This window comes from Ambystoma mexicanum, chromosome 13 (genome assembly GCF_040938575.1).
Source record: "Ambystoma mexicanum isolate Mex_15411 chromosome 13, UKY_AmexF1_1, whole genome shotgun sequence".
In the NCBI taxonomy this organism is placed as follows: Eukaryota; Metazoa; Chordata; class Amphibia; order Caudata; family Ambystomatidae; genus Ambystoma; species Ambystoma mexicanum.
The window spans coordinates 740,907,697-740,922,257 of record NC_090938.1 but is presented as its reverse complement, the minus strand read 5'-3'; the positions used below and the strand labels follow the sequence as shown (position 1 = coordinate 740,922,257).

The window sequence follows — 14,561 nt, the reverse complement described above, 5'->3', positions numbered from 1 at the left end:
AGCTGCTGTGGCGACTGGCGAGAGAGCGTTTCGCCTCTCTGCACGAGGCAGCGAGACGAGCAGCCAGAACCAGTATGGTGGGGCCAGGCGGTGCACCACCAGAGGACGAAGGAACTACTAAGCCGTGGGATGCTGTGAGAACGCTTGGAGCTGGTGAAGAATTCCTGGCCGTTCGCAGAAGGTGAACAGCAGTATTCTGCTTACCAAAGCTGAGGAAACAGCAGGTGTCGAGTGGAAGCCACAGAGTACCGCTGAGTGAAGTAAAGCAGAGCCTGAGAGGGAGTCTGCAGGGATTCCTTCACCGGCTGCCCGCGAGAGAAGAAGCCAACGCCTACACGGACCGGTGAGTCCTCCTGAGAGAAACGGGGACACTGAGGCGTGTCGGCGAGAGTGCCGAAAGCGAACAATTGAAGGTTCAATACCTGAGAGAAAACAGAGAGATGACATGTGTAGGAAAGGGCATTTAAATCGAAATTAAACCCCTTTGTAACGTGTAAATGTACACAGTGTCAATATGAACGAAGATGATATATCAAGAAGATACATTATCCAATATCACATACAAGCAGCTTTTGGAACAGGCAGAAGACCCGAATAAGTAGAAGTCCTGGCAGGAGAGTACACCAAGCAATCTCAAGTGTATAAAGCAGAGGTCCCGGCAGGGGAGTATGCCAGGCAAATTGAAGTGTGTAACACAACATTGGTGTGCAAGCATTGTACTTGGCCAAAAAAAGCCCAAAGAACTGTTCTGAAAGAAGCCAATATTGTTAAGTAAACAAGTAAAGTGTGCAAGTGCTGCCCTAGGCCAAAAAAAGGCACAAACAGTTGTTCTGGAGAGAAAGTACAATTGCGAAGTCCAACAGTTATTGTGCATATGTTGTGCTTGGCCAGAAGAGGCCCAAAGAACTGTTTTTGAAAGAAACCGAGATTTTGAAACCAAACCGTTTTTGTGCAAGTGTTATACGTGGCAATGAGAGACCCAAAGAACAGTTGTGTGTGAAACACCCTCAAGGAGTAAAGAAGAATCCAGGGGGAGGGAATTACCCTCTGGAGAATGTCATCCTTGAAGGAACTTTTTATTTAAGTCCTCTTACTTTATGAACACTTTTTCAAATCACTTAAGGTTAAAGACAAGTCCATTTTTCACCTTAGAGTTTAGTTTTAGTGTGAGGGTCAGAATAGAGATTTGGACACTGCGCAGTTTTGTTTTGACCTCCTGACAGATCCTTAGTTTTGGTTTTGAGTAGGTAAATTCCTCTTAGTGCTGGGTCAGAGGGGCCTTTTCCCAACCCTTTTATTTTCAATAAAAGTCTTTAACCCAAAAATGGCTGACTTGTATACGACTCTCATTTCTGACTCCTCACACCACCCTCTAATCCCCTGGGGTCTCTCATTCAGAATGTATCCAAATGTAGAGATTCCCCAGCCCACCCTATCCTCCCCGGGGGTCTCTCATTCAAAATGTACCCGAATGTAGAGATTCCTGAGCCCACCGTCTCCTCTCCTGGGGGCTCTCATTCAAAATGTATTCAAATGTAGAGATTTCCCAGCCCACCCTCTACTCCCCTGGGGTCTCTCATTCAGAATGTAGATTCCCGAGCCCACCCTCTCCTCCCCAGGTGGCTCTCATTCAAAATGTATCCAAATGCAGAGATTCCCGAGCCCACCTTCTCCTCTCCTGGAAGCTCTCATTCCAAATGCATTTCAAATGTAGAGATTCCCAAGCCCGCCCTCTACTGCCCGTGGGCCTCTCATTCAGAATTTAGAGATTCCCTAGCCCACCCTCTCCTCTCTGCGGGGCTCTCATTCAAAATGTATCCGAATGTAGAGATTCCCGAGCCCACCGTCTCCTACCCGGGGGTCTCTCATTCAAATTGTATCAGAAAGTAGGGATTCCTGAGCCCCCCTTCCCCTCCCTGGGGGTCTCTCATTCAAAACGTATCAGATAGTAGAGATTCCTGAACCCCCTCCTCACCTCCCTGGGCATTTCTCATTCAAAAGGTATCAGAATGTAGAGGTCCCTGAGCCCACCCTCTCCTCTCTGGGGGTCTCATTCAGAATGCAGAGATTCCCCAGCCCACCCTCCCCCCCCCCCGTCGGTCTCTCATTCAAAATGTATCAGAATGTAGACAGTCCGGGGCCCACCCTGTCCTCCCCGCAGGTCTCATTCAAAATATATCTGTATTTTATTTATTTAATGTGTTATAGTTTTAATTTAAAACTTTACACATATACAATAAATAATACACAAAATAGCAATACACAGAAATAAAACCAGAAATGACATGCACTTATACATACACTTATTGACATTGATAGTTAGAAAGCTGCTGTATCAAACGATCAACAATCAATCAGCAATTAATCACAATCATTGTCAAATTCATAGGTGCCACCATGCATATTTAATAAATAAGATGTATCAATAGTGTGTTAAAATACATAAAAGCAGGTTACCAAGTTTAAACAATTTAAACAGTACAACAATAAACGAAAAACTGATAAGGAACTCAGCAAATTGGCAGCATATATTGAGATATTGATATATTGAAAGAATCAGGGTCACCATATCCTCCTTACCATCTGTGCCCCATTTAACCGGGGCGTAGATACGTTAAAGTGCATTTTCATTTCCTTCTTTATGTACCGTAATTAAATGTGGCAATATGCAAACCCCTATTATAGGTATTTAAGCATTTCTTCCAGAATGACAGATCCTTAATGGTGTCAAGTTGGTACACGAATTTACTCAAGTGTTTCATGTATACTGGACCCAATTCTGCACATTCTGTCAAAACATGTAGAGCTGACTCAGTGTGTGCCTTTTCAAGGCACACACGACATAAACACTCCTGTTCCGGCAGAGCAAGTGAAGGGCCTGAAACACTCTACACCGGAATCCTATTAATACGTAATAGAAGAATGAATCTCCTCAATTGAATTGAAGGAGATAAGACTAAATAGGGTTACATCTTCTTGAAGGTGTATAACATATCAGGCACAAAGGTATAGCTTTTCAACAAGCTCAAATGTACAAAACTTTCATTCCAGTCCCACAAGTCTAGGCGTTTTTCGAAGCGACGCCGGAGATTGAAACGGTCATCAAAATCAAATATCTCCACATTTGGAGATCCAACCTATATCTTTAAATAAAGAGTCCATACTCTTTCTAAAGCTGTATTTCATTCCCAATCTCTGCTCTGAATTACCTAGACTTCTCCAGCATGGGATCTGGCATGGATTCACATGCTCATGAATATTCCCCGTCATCAGGCTGGGAATCCTCAGTAAAGAAAAAATCAGTTTCACTTTCATTTCTGAACTGTCTTTCTCCTAACAACCAATCACTGAGCTCTGGGTCATACTGCCCCCAGCCAATGACTGCCCTCCACCCAAGTCCCTCCCCTGGCAGCCATCTTCAGATTTTTACCGCACATTCAAGTGTTGGGAGTCCTTGTGTTTAGCTCTCGTGCTTTTGCTGCGTTTCTTTCGCTTTTTGAGAGATTTTGCTCTATTTTTCGGTCAATCAAGCCTTGCACTCCATCGATCTACCTTCCGATTGACGGGGACACATTTCTCGGATTCTTCAGCACCCCTCGTCGTAGCTTCCAGAAGATTCTCGGGCCTACGCCATGTGGACCATGTCGCAGGAGAAGAAGGATTCAGCCCCTCTGTTCAGACTTTGCTCCACATGCAGCACGAGGAATGTTTTCGTGGATGACAAGCATTCCCAGTGCCTTTACTGCCTGTACCCGACGCACGTGGAAGAAGATTGTGCGTTTTGCCAGGAGATGCCGCCTCGCACGCTGCGGGATCGGCATTAACGACTGGCGGATTGGCTGCAGGCCAAGGCCTCTGCTCCGGGTGGGTCCCAGCAGCATGCCTCTCCCAGTTCCAAGAAACCTGAGCGGGCTTCTAAGACCTTTGAGGGCGCTCCTCCCGCGGGGGTCCAACAAAAGTCCAAGCACTGCGAATCCACTGGCCCCGGGAGCGCCGTTGCGGCGGGCTCCTCGGGAGCCAGGGCGCGTTGGTCGTCTCCGGCCTCTTCTATCGCCAGCCAGCGCTCAGGAGCTTCGTCCTAGAGGAAGTTGGACCATCCAAGCAAGCTCAACGTAGCCCTGGAGAATTCAGCGACGGAGAAGGCCAAGGGGGACCGTGGTGCCGACCCGTCCCCCAAGGAGAAGAAGGCCCGTCAGGACAAGGCACCGGCCCTGCCCGTGAAGGCCCAGGCGCACTCTGCGAAGGCCCTGCCTTCCCTTTAGGTGGTGGTGGCTTCCCTCTCGAAGGGTGCGGAGGCGGACCCGCAGAGTACACTGCCTAAAGTGAGAGTCTCCCTCCCTGCCAGGAGGGAAACATCTTTCAAGCCCATTGAGAGGACCCCGGTGAAGCAGATGCCGGTCATCTCCCCGCGACCATCCCCACTGGATGCAAAGAAAGGGGGGGTACGGAGGTACTTCAGGGCACGGATATCTCCTCCGAGGAGGAGCTCAACTGCCTTCAGACCATCCATGAGTGAGTTGATGACGAAGGTAACGTCGAGGCCGCGCCCTACGGCGAGGGCGCAGAGGAGGGCGACGACGAGGGTGATGACAGCAGCAGGATGATGAGGGACGTGGCTCTACCCATGCCCCACAGCTTCCCCGTCCTACTCCCGAGGGGCCTCCTAGGGACCTGGCACCTCAGCTGCCCCAGAGGGATCTCTTGGTGGACATTCTCTCTACCCTGCACACGCTGGTTTCTGAGATCCAGAGGAGGATGCCCGTTACACCGGTGGCCCCTCCCACGGCCCCCTTGGTGGCCGACCCTCTGGCTACGGGGGAGCCACTGTCCAAGAAGAGGAAGAGGCACCCTCCTCCCCCTTGCCACCCTCCGTTCCCGTCTTCCCCCCGAGGGAGGAGACAGACCTGGATACGGCGACAACGACTGGCACGGACAACGGGGGTTTGGGTGACCTCCCGTCGCCACCTCCCAGGTCTTCACCGCCGGATGAAATTGGCTCGTTCCACGCGATGATCTCCAGGGCTTCAGAGCGTTTACAGCTCGCCCCAGAGGAGAAGAAGAAGTAAAGCTTCTTGTACCAATGCTGGGAGGCGAAGAGGAAGACCATCCTTTCGGTCCCTCTCTTGGATGACATTTAGGACGAGGGCCTGGCCCTCATGAAGAACCCTTCCATGGCCCGCCTCGAGAAGAAGTACAGGGTCCCGGACTCTGCCCCCAAGTGCTTGTGGGCCCAGCCCTCTCCGGACTCGGTGGTCTCGGCGGCGGCCAAGAAGATGTCGTCCGCTGCTTCTTCTTCAGCTGCATCCACTCCTCCGGAAAACGAGGGGAAGAAGTTGGATGCAATGGGACGACGGGTTATCTACTCGGCGGCAACGACCATCAAGGCAGCCAATGCCCTTGCGATCGTAGCGCGCTACGACCGGGAGTTGTGGTTCAAAATCGCACCCCTGCTGGACTTCCTCCACGATGACAAGAGGTCGGAAGCACTCGAGATTTTGCAGGAGGGAGAGGTGGCGTCGGACCACGCCATTACGGTGGCCACGGACATCGCTGACGCGGGCTTCCGCCAGATGGGCAACAGCGTTTGCTTTCGTCGCCGTGGCTGGCCCAAGGCCACTAATTTTATGCAGGAGGTCCAGACAAGGGTTTTGGACATGCCCTTTGACGGAGACAACCTTTTCGGGAAGGCTGTTGATGAGTCTCTGCAGGACATCAAGGCGGACACGGAGATGGCACGCGCCCTAGGCACGTTGCAGCAGTGACCCCCGTCCTTTCGGTCAGGAGGCAAGTCTCCCCGTTCTTCAAAGGGTTACAGCGGGGGCTCCTCTTCCTACCGCCAACCCTTCCGTTCCTCAGCCCAGGAGTCTAACCGGGGCCGCTCCAAGGCCTTCTGTGGAGGGCGTCGCCGCCGCCAGGGCTCTCAAGGCTGCCCGGCAGCCCCCAAGCAGGACTGAACCGGCTGTGACATCGGGCCCCCACCTGTGCACCCCAGTGGGAGGCCGGCTGGCGAGCTTCGTCAGCGTGTGGAAGTCCATCTCCACTGACCGATGGGTGCTGGACGCTCTCGCCCACGGACACACCCTAGAATCCCAGCGGAAGTGTCCCCGAATACCACTGGTTGCCCGGCAGGAAAACCACGTCCCTCAACTGCTGGTGGAGGTCCGGGCCATGCTACGAAAAGGGGCGATAGAGCTGGTTCCAAAGCGACTCCATGGCTCCAGAGTTTACTCGCTGTACTTCCTTATGTGCAAAAAGAACGGGGACTAGAGGCCCATTCTCGACCTGCGATGACTGAACAAGTACATTAAGTCTCAGAAGTTCCGTATGGCCACTTTTCAACACGTTCTCGGACAGCTATAAGAGGGGGACTTTCTGTCGTCATTGGATCTGGAGGATGCGTACCTCCACATCCAGATACACAAGGGTCACTGCAAGTTTCTGCGCTTCGTCGTTCAGGGGAAGCATTACCAGTTCAAGGCCCTTCCCTTCGGACTGAGGTAGGCGCCAAGGGTCTTCGCCAAGTGCCTGGCGCCGGTGGCGGCACATCTGCGGCTGCAGGGGATCCGCGTCTACCCCTACCTGGACGACTGCCGCATCCGGGCCGGCTCGCGCGACACCGCCGTCAAACACACGGCGAGGACCGTCCTCCTGCTGATGGATCAGGGGTTCTCAGTGAATTATACCAAGTCCTGCTTGACTCCATCACAGGACACGCTGTTCCTGGGATCCCGTCTCAACACAGTATCATGCCTGGTGTCACTGTCGGAGGAGAGAGTGGCGGCCATCTTGGGCATGGTGCAACGGCTGCTCGCTCTGACGGTCGCCACAGTGAGGACCATCAAGTCTCTGCTCGGCATGATATTGTCATGCATTTACCTCATCCGGCCCTGCCAGCTTCCTCGACGCCCGTTGGATTCAGGTGTCCGGAAGCTTCCAAGACAAGATCGCTCTCGACAAGGGTTTCCGTTGAGCGATAAGATGGCGGGGCATTCGCTCTCGTCCCACCGTATCAGGAGATGGTGATGACGGACACCTCCCTGGAGGGATGAAGCACCCACACCGGGAATCTCCACGCCAGGGGCCTGTGGTTGCCGGAGAAGTCGTTGCACATCAACGTACTGGAGCTGCAAGCAGTTTTTTGGGCCTTCAGATCGTTCCTGCCGTCCCTCAGGGGCAAGATAGTGCGAATCTTCACAGACAACACCACCACAATGTTTTACATCAGAAAACAGGGGGGCATCAGGTCTCCAGCGCTCTCCAAAGAAGCGCAGGACTTATGGCATTGGGCCATCACTCAGGGGATGTTCCTCGTCCCGTTTCATCTGGTGGGGGTCAAGATCACGGTCGCCGACTCCCTGAGCAGAGAACTCTGCTCGTGCCACGAGTGGGAGCTTTGGCAGGACGTAGTGGAGAACCTGTTCCGCAAGTGGGGCAATCCCCAGATAAACTTGTTTGCGACGGCGACGAACGCCAAGTGGCGGAGATTTGCCAGCAGGTTTTCCCAGCAGCGGAGCATGGGAGCATGGGGGACGCATTCTCATTCCCTTGGGAAGGCCTCTTTCTGTATGCGTTCCCTCCTTTGCCGTTGTTACTTTCGAGTCATCAGTCTAATCAAACAGTGCCGGTGCCAGATGATCCTCGTCGCACCGGCGTGGCCGAGGCAGGTCTGGTACCTGGACCTTCTCGGCCTGTCCGTGGCACCACCAGTCAAGCTGCCAGTGGTTGCGGATCTTCTCGCCCGAGAGGGAGGCGCCATTCTTCACCACGACCCAGGGTCTCTGAACCTGAAGGCCTGGCTCCTGCAGCGCTAGAATTCGGTGGCTATGATCTCCTTGCGGACTGCAAGGAAGTTCTCGCCAAGGCTAGGGCATCATCTACTTTGAAATGCTACGGACTGAAGTGGAAGAGATTCGCTATTTGGTGCCGTTCTAAGAAGATCGACCTGCTGAGGGTCAAGGCCCCTCAGGTGCTTCCATACTTGCTGTCGTTGGCCATGTCGGGGCTGGCCCATGCCTCCATCAAGGTTCATCTGGCGGCCATCTCCCGCTACACCAGAACCCCAGGACGACCATCCTTGTGGTCGTATCGATTGGTCAAGGAATTCGTCAAGGAACTATTCTGCTCGTTCCCACCGGTGAAGACTCCGGCCCCGGCGTGGGAACTCAATGTGGTGCTGACTAGGCTCATGGGTCCTCCATTCGAGCCTCTGCATTCTGCACCACTCAAGTTTTTGTCGTGGAAAACTGCTTTTCTCGTGGGCATCACCTCTGCACGCGAGTGGGGGAGATCCAGGCCCTCTCCTGTAAACCACCTTACTTGACTTTCCACGAGACGAGGGTGGTGATGCGGACGCACCCCTCCTTCATGCCCAAGGTACTGTGGTTCCATGTGTTAATATCCCCGCAACAATATCGCCTTACAAAAATATCGTCATATTTTTGCTGCGATATTAAGGCATGGAACCTGCGGGAGGCAAACCTGCAACCCCTGCATTATTTTTAAAGGAGCGAGGGACACCGCTGCAACCCCAACTCCCAAAAACCCAAAAAATTATCCCCCCCAAAAATATCGCCTATGGCCGTTCCAAACGACCATATATACGGTGATATTTTTGGTGGGGATAATATTACCTGATACCGGTGCCGTCAGACTTTCATCTAAATGAGCCCTTGGTGTTACCTGTGTTTTTTCCGACGCCTTCGTCGCTGGCTGAAAGGACTTTGCACTCGCTGGATGTGGGTAGAGCGCTGAAGTTCTATGTGGGCCGCACAAAGAGTTTCCGGTAGACTTCTCAGCTTTTTGTTAACTTTGGTCCTGTGATCCATGGGAAAGACCTCTCCAAGGCTTCCATTTCCAGGTGGCTCTCCGGCTCTATCTCCCACTGTCACCAGTTGGCAAACCGACCGCTGCCTGGCCATCCGAGAGCCCACTCTACCAGAGCGATCGCTGCTACAACGGCGTTCCTGTCTGGTGTGCCCCTGCTGGACATCTGCAGGGCTGCTACGTGGAGGTCGACGCACACCTTCACGAGATTCTACTGCGTCGACAGGGATTCCAGGGAGGAGTCCAGAGTCGGCCAAGCAGTGCTACACAACCTGTTCGCTTGAAGGTGAGCCTGTGAGGAGGTTAGAGATGCTTATGTTGAGCCTTGCCACCTCCCGTGGTTGTGCATGTGTGTACTGCTATGTATTCTTTATTCATGAGCATGTGAATCCATGCCAGACCCCTTGCTGGAGAAGGAACAAGTTACTTACCTGTAACTGTTGTTCTCCAGCATGGATTCACATGTGAACTCTCCTGCCTACCCCTCTGCAGCTCTTCTCTTGGTCCTACTGCCACTTTACGTGCTACCAAATCTGAAGATGGCTGACAGGGGAGGGGCTTGGGTGGAGGGCAGTCATTGGCTGGGGGCAGTATGACCCAGAGCACAGTGATTGGTTGTTAGGAGAAAGACCGTTCAGAAATTAAACTGATTTTTTTTCTTTACTGAGGATACCCAGCCTGACGACGGGGAATATTCATGAGCATGTGAATCCATGCCAGACCAATGCTGGAGAACAACAGTTACAGTTAAGTAACTTGTTCCTTTCTAGGAGAGGATTAGATGGTCCATTCATCGTTTTTATGTACATGATAGATCTCTTCTTCAGGACCAAAGATTTGAGTGAATCAATACCCCGAGCCTCAGTATAGCCATGGGGACACACTTAGGCAAACCCAGTAATTTCCTCCAAAATCTACCCTCTATAAGCTGGAGCCACTTTAAATCAATATCTACCAGACTCTCCAGGCCGTAAATGACAGTCTCCCGTTCCTGCTTCCCCTCTCCCTCCCGCCTCCCGACCCTCCCACCGGCCCTGATTGGCTGCTTAGGCCCACTGCCTGGAGCCTAGCTCTCGGTGAGCAGCCCCCTGCTTCCTTCGTTATCCTGGAAGCAGGTGAGTGCTGACCCCTGCGCTGCCCCATTGTGCGCTTTATTTTTAGAAAAAAACGGGTTCTCCAGGCCTCGTGTGCCCGCATCCCCTTGCAGCGTCTCCCGTTCCTGCTTCATCTCTCCCTCGCGCCTCCCGACCCTCCCACCGGCCCTGATTGGCTGCTTAGGCCCACTGCCTGCAGCCTAGCTCTCGGTGAGCAACCCCCTGCTTCCTTCTTTATCCTGGAAGCAGGTGAGTGCTGACCCCTGAGCTGCCCCATTGTGCGCTATATTTAAAAAAAAAAACGGGGTTTCCAGGCCTCGTGTGCCCGCATCCCCTTGCAGTGTCTCCCGTTCCTGCTTCCCCTCTCCCTCCCGACCCTCCAACCGGCCCTGATTGGCTGCTTAGGCCCACTGCCTGGAGCCTAGCTCTCGGTGAGCAGCCCCCTGCTTCCTTCGTTATCCTGGAAGCAGGTGAGTGCTGACCCCTGCGCTGCCCCATTGTGCACTTTATTTTTTTTTTTAAACGGGGTCTCCAGGCCTCGTGTGCCTGCATCCCCTTGCAGCCTCTCCCGTTCCTGCTTCCCCTCTCCCTCCAGCCTCCCGACCCGCCCATCCCCTCTCCGATTGGGCCCGAGCCCTTCATCACTGGTCCTCCCGGGGCAGCCCTCTGCCCGTGCAGCCCTGCGGCTAGGGGCCCGGGGACAAGGGCGGCTCCCACATTGGCGGTTCCAAGATGTGTCTGCGGGTGTCAGCAGGGGAAGCCAATGAAGCCACCAGACACCGACAAAACTGTAAGTGCTGGCCTGGGTGGGGGGTAGAGCAATTACTCTACTCCAGAAAGCTCCTGCCACTCTAACTTACCTTCCAATGTCCTAGACTGCTACAGACCTACACCATGCATTATTAGAGCGATATGTGACCACCAGCCTAAACCTACTCATGGCTGGACAGCAAACACTGCCTGCAGTATAATGTTACCTAGTACCATACCCCGAGAGAACCACAAAGATTAGCCTGCGCCAAATCTAGACAGAAATGTGATTGTTAGCATATGTGACTCTTAGCATGCACCACACTTAGAATTCTGAACCTAGCTTGCGCCAAATCTAAACAGAAATGTGATTGTTAGCATATGCCACACTTAGATGGAATTCTCAAGCTTAGTCTGCGCCAAATCTAGACAGAAAAGTGATTGTTAGCGTATGCCGCACTTAGATGGAATTTCAGAAATGTGATTGTTAGCATATGTGACTCTTAGCACGCACCACACTTAGAATTCCGAACCTAGCTTGCGTCGCATCTAGACAGAAATGTGATTCTTAGCATGCACCACACTTAGAATTCTGAACCTAGCTTGCGTCGAATCTAGATAGAAATGTGACTGTTAGCATGTTCCACACTAGTATGGAATTCTGAACTTTAGCTTGCGTCGCATCTAGACAGAAATGTGACTGTTAGCATGTTCCACACTAGTATGGAATTCTGAACTTTAGCTTGCGCGGCATCTAGACAGAAATGTGATTGTTAGCATGTACCGCACCTAGATGGAATCCCACAATTGCAAGGACAGCAATGCCGACTAACCAACCAACTAACAATTTCATCCCTCTGCATACACCCCTCAAACTCTAACCAAACACAACCACAAGCCTAAAACGCAGCAATCCGCACAAACTTCACAACAATGCAACAACAAAACAAACCACACATAGACTTGCACAACAGCACACGATGACTACGGACCATAAAACACCCCAAGCCCAGCCAACAGACCCACCGGGCTGAGGCTGCCAACAGCACATCACTGCTCTCTTGCACTTTTCCAGCTTATTCCCACTAACCCACCCCCTCTCCTCCCTTTTCAGAGCCGCCAGAGCGCCAGGTGACCACTTCGGTGGTGATAGTGCGCAGTACAAATGTCCTTTAACATTATCATTAACATTATTCCAGCCAGCGAATATCCTGCCCTTCTTCTAGCAAACTGTGCAATAAGTGCAGTCAATTGTGCTGCCTTCCTAGCACAGCTTTCGATGCATATTTTAAAGCCCGCTCCAGCCTCAAATTCGACCCCCAGATATTTGTACTTCAAAGTATAGGCAATCTCAGTGTCCTGCACCAGCAGCCTGGGTCTGGCTATTCATTTGCCAGCAAATAACATAAGCTGTGTTTTTCCCCTGTTAATAACAAGCCCGTTCTTATCCGCATAGGCCCAGAGAGCATTGGCTATGCGTTGGATGCCACTGAAAGTGTGATCCAGGAGCACCAGATCGTCTGCATAATCCAGTACCGTGCAATGCGTGTCATCTATTTTAGGGGGACAGCCTCTTGTCTGGGACAAAAACAGGGGAAGGTCTGAGACATAGAGATTATATAATAGAGGAGCCGTGACACAACGCCGGGCTTAACCACACAGATTTGAATAACGGGCCTGGTCATAGCCCCACCACTATCCAGTCTCAGACACACCGTGTTGTTACTGTGTAGTAACTAGGTAATAGAGTATCCCCGATGGGCAGCCTAATAAATCTAATTTGCACCAGAGCAAATCCCTCCTGACTGTTTCGAAAGCTGCTTTAAAGTCGATACAAACAGCATATAAAGGGGGATTATTTGGGCCTTGTGCTTGCTTAACCAATGAATCCACACTGGTATCTATCCAAAATACTACCATGTTCTACCCACTTTTGTAATTCCTTAAGAAGGAATGAAGCAAAAAGCTTCCCAGTAGAGTCCAACATAGATAGCAGTCGGTAGTTACCAGGGTCCAGGGGAGAGACTTTTTTTAGTATTGGAACAAGAATTGCAGTTTGCCATGATATCAGAATTGTGCCTTCAGCGAGGACCTTATCAAATAATATTTCAAGTAGGGAGGACCAAAAATGGGGATTATGCCGCCAAGCCATTGGGTCCAGGAGCCCGAAAAGATTTTAAACTCTTAATTTTCATATATATGCCCTCCTCAGTAATCTTAAATACCAAACCAGACGGTTTAAACTCTATCTGAGAAGGCAATGGCCCCTGGGGGAAGGAATTACGCTGAGCCAGGAACTCCACCCACTCATGCTCATTAATGGGGTTAATCATAGATTGTTTAATGCATCCCTTTGCTTCACCCAAGATGGCCCAAATGCTACACGAGTCACCATTACACAAAATAGTCGCTATTTCTTGCCAGGCCGGCAGAATGTAGAGAGTCCGAGCCTACCCTGTCCTTCCGGGGGTCTCTCATTCAAAATGTATCCGAATGTAGAGATTCCCGAGCGCACGCTCTCCTCCCGGGGTCTCTCATTCAAAATGTATCTGAATATTGAGATTCCCGAGCCCACCCTCTCCTCCCCAGGCGCCTCTCAAACCAAAATGTATCAGAATGTCGAAATTCCTGAGCCCACCCTCTCCTCTCCAGGGGTCTCTCATTTAGAGTGTAGAGATTCCCCAGCCCACACTCTGCTCTCCGGGGGTCTCTCATTCAGAATGTGCCTCCCAGTAGTGGCTCCTTTGCCCTTCCTCACTCCCCTGCTGGTCTCTTGTTTCTCATTTATCACACGTGTGGTGCTGTCTACCTCTCTGTTTTATGGGGGATGTGCCTCCCCTCCGTTTTGTGCCTGTTGAGTCAGAGCCTTCCTTTCCCATCTTTAGGAATGGCGTCTCTTCCCCCCCTTATCTCACCGTTTAGACCCCCTTACTCTCACTTGTCACTGGAGGCTGAGGGTTATATACAGCATCTTTCTATAATTCTCAGGTGCAGTGAAGTGAAGGCTCTAAAGGCCCAGGAAGATGCCGCTGGAATGGAGACGACGCTGCAGAGCACCACGCGACATGCCCACCTGCAGGAAAAGCTCACAGAATTAAAAGGTAGATATGAGTCAAGGCCCACCCAAGAGGTGATGTTGATCGGGAAGGCTTTTCCAACCATCTCAACGCACTTATTTAATTGAAATGCATGTAAATATGCACAGCTCAATGAAAAACCAATATGTCGGTATTCTTGTATTTGTATAGCGCACAGGTAGATAGCAACCAATGGAGAACGTCACAATGTATGAGTCCAGGTGAGGCTGGCTATTTGGTGTCGAGAGCCGCATACCCTGAATGCTATTACCTGGTGGACCGAGTGTTTAGAGAAATGCCTTATATGGCAAAGTCTTCGGTTTTTTCGTAAATTGCAGGCATAACCGTGCTGTGTGGTTGTGGTTTAGGATCGTGTGCCACAGTGCTGGCGCATAATGGGAGATTTCCTGTTTTTTTGCTTTTGGGCATTTATTTATTTCCCGTCTTGCCAGGGTGTGGCATCTGGAATTGCTCTGGCTTCCTAATGTGACCAGTTCCTTGGTTGGGTACAGGTGTGGCTGGGTTACCACAGCCTTGTATGTAATAAAGGCGATTTTAAAGATTATTTGGGCCGTTAGAAAGGTTGGGGGAAATGCAGTCAAACTGTTTGATGCCGATGATTCGTGTGGTGCGAGGGTTGAGGGGGGAGGTCAGAGCGGAGTAGGTTTCCACTTCCAGGTGGCCTAGAACTGGGGAATACTGCAACCCTGAATCCCGAGGCTGGCTAGAAAGATTTGATTTTGTGCAGTCCTGCTAGTAGCTACCAAGCCGTCTGGGCATTTCTGTCACTTGGGGATAGCTTCGGCATTAACTCTTC

At 51.5% G+C, this 14,561-nt stretch overlaps 1 protein-coding gene across 3 annotated transcripts in view; it reads left to right on the top strand.

Moving 5' to 3' along the window:
- Positions 1-14,561, top strand: part of LOC138521875 (E3 ubiquitin-protein ligase TRIM39-like) — a 498,159-nt gene that overhangs the window by 446,239 nt on the left and 37,359 nt on the right. For all 3 annotated transcript variants that reach the window (XR_011283148.1, XR_011283149.1, XM_069635032.1), the window contains exon 5: positions 13,656-13,768. Coding sequence is in view for 1 of the 3 variants with exons in the window: in XM_069635032.1 (XP_069491133.1) it covers positions 13,656-13,768 (113 nt within the window). In the remaining 2 variants the exon portion in view is untranslated. The remainder of the gene's footprint in view (positions 1-13,655; positions 13,769-14,561) is intronic.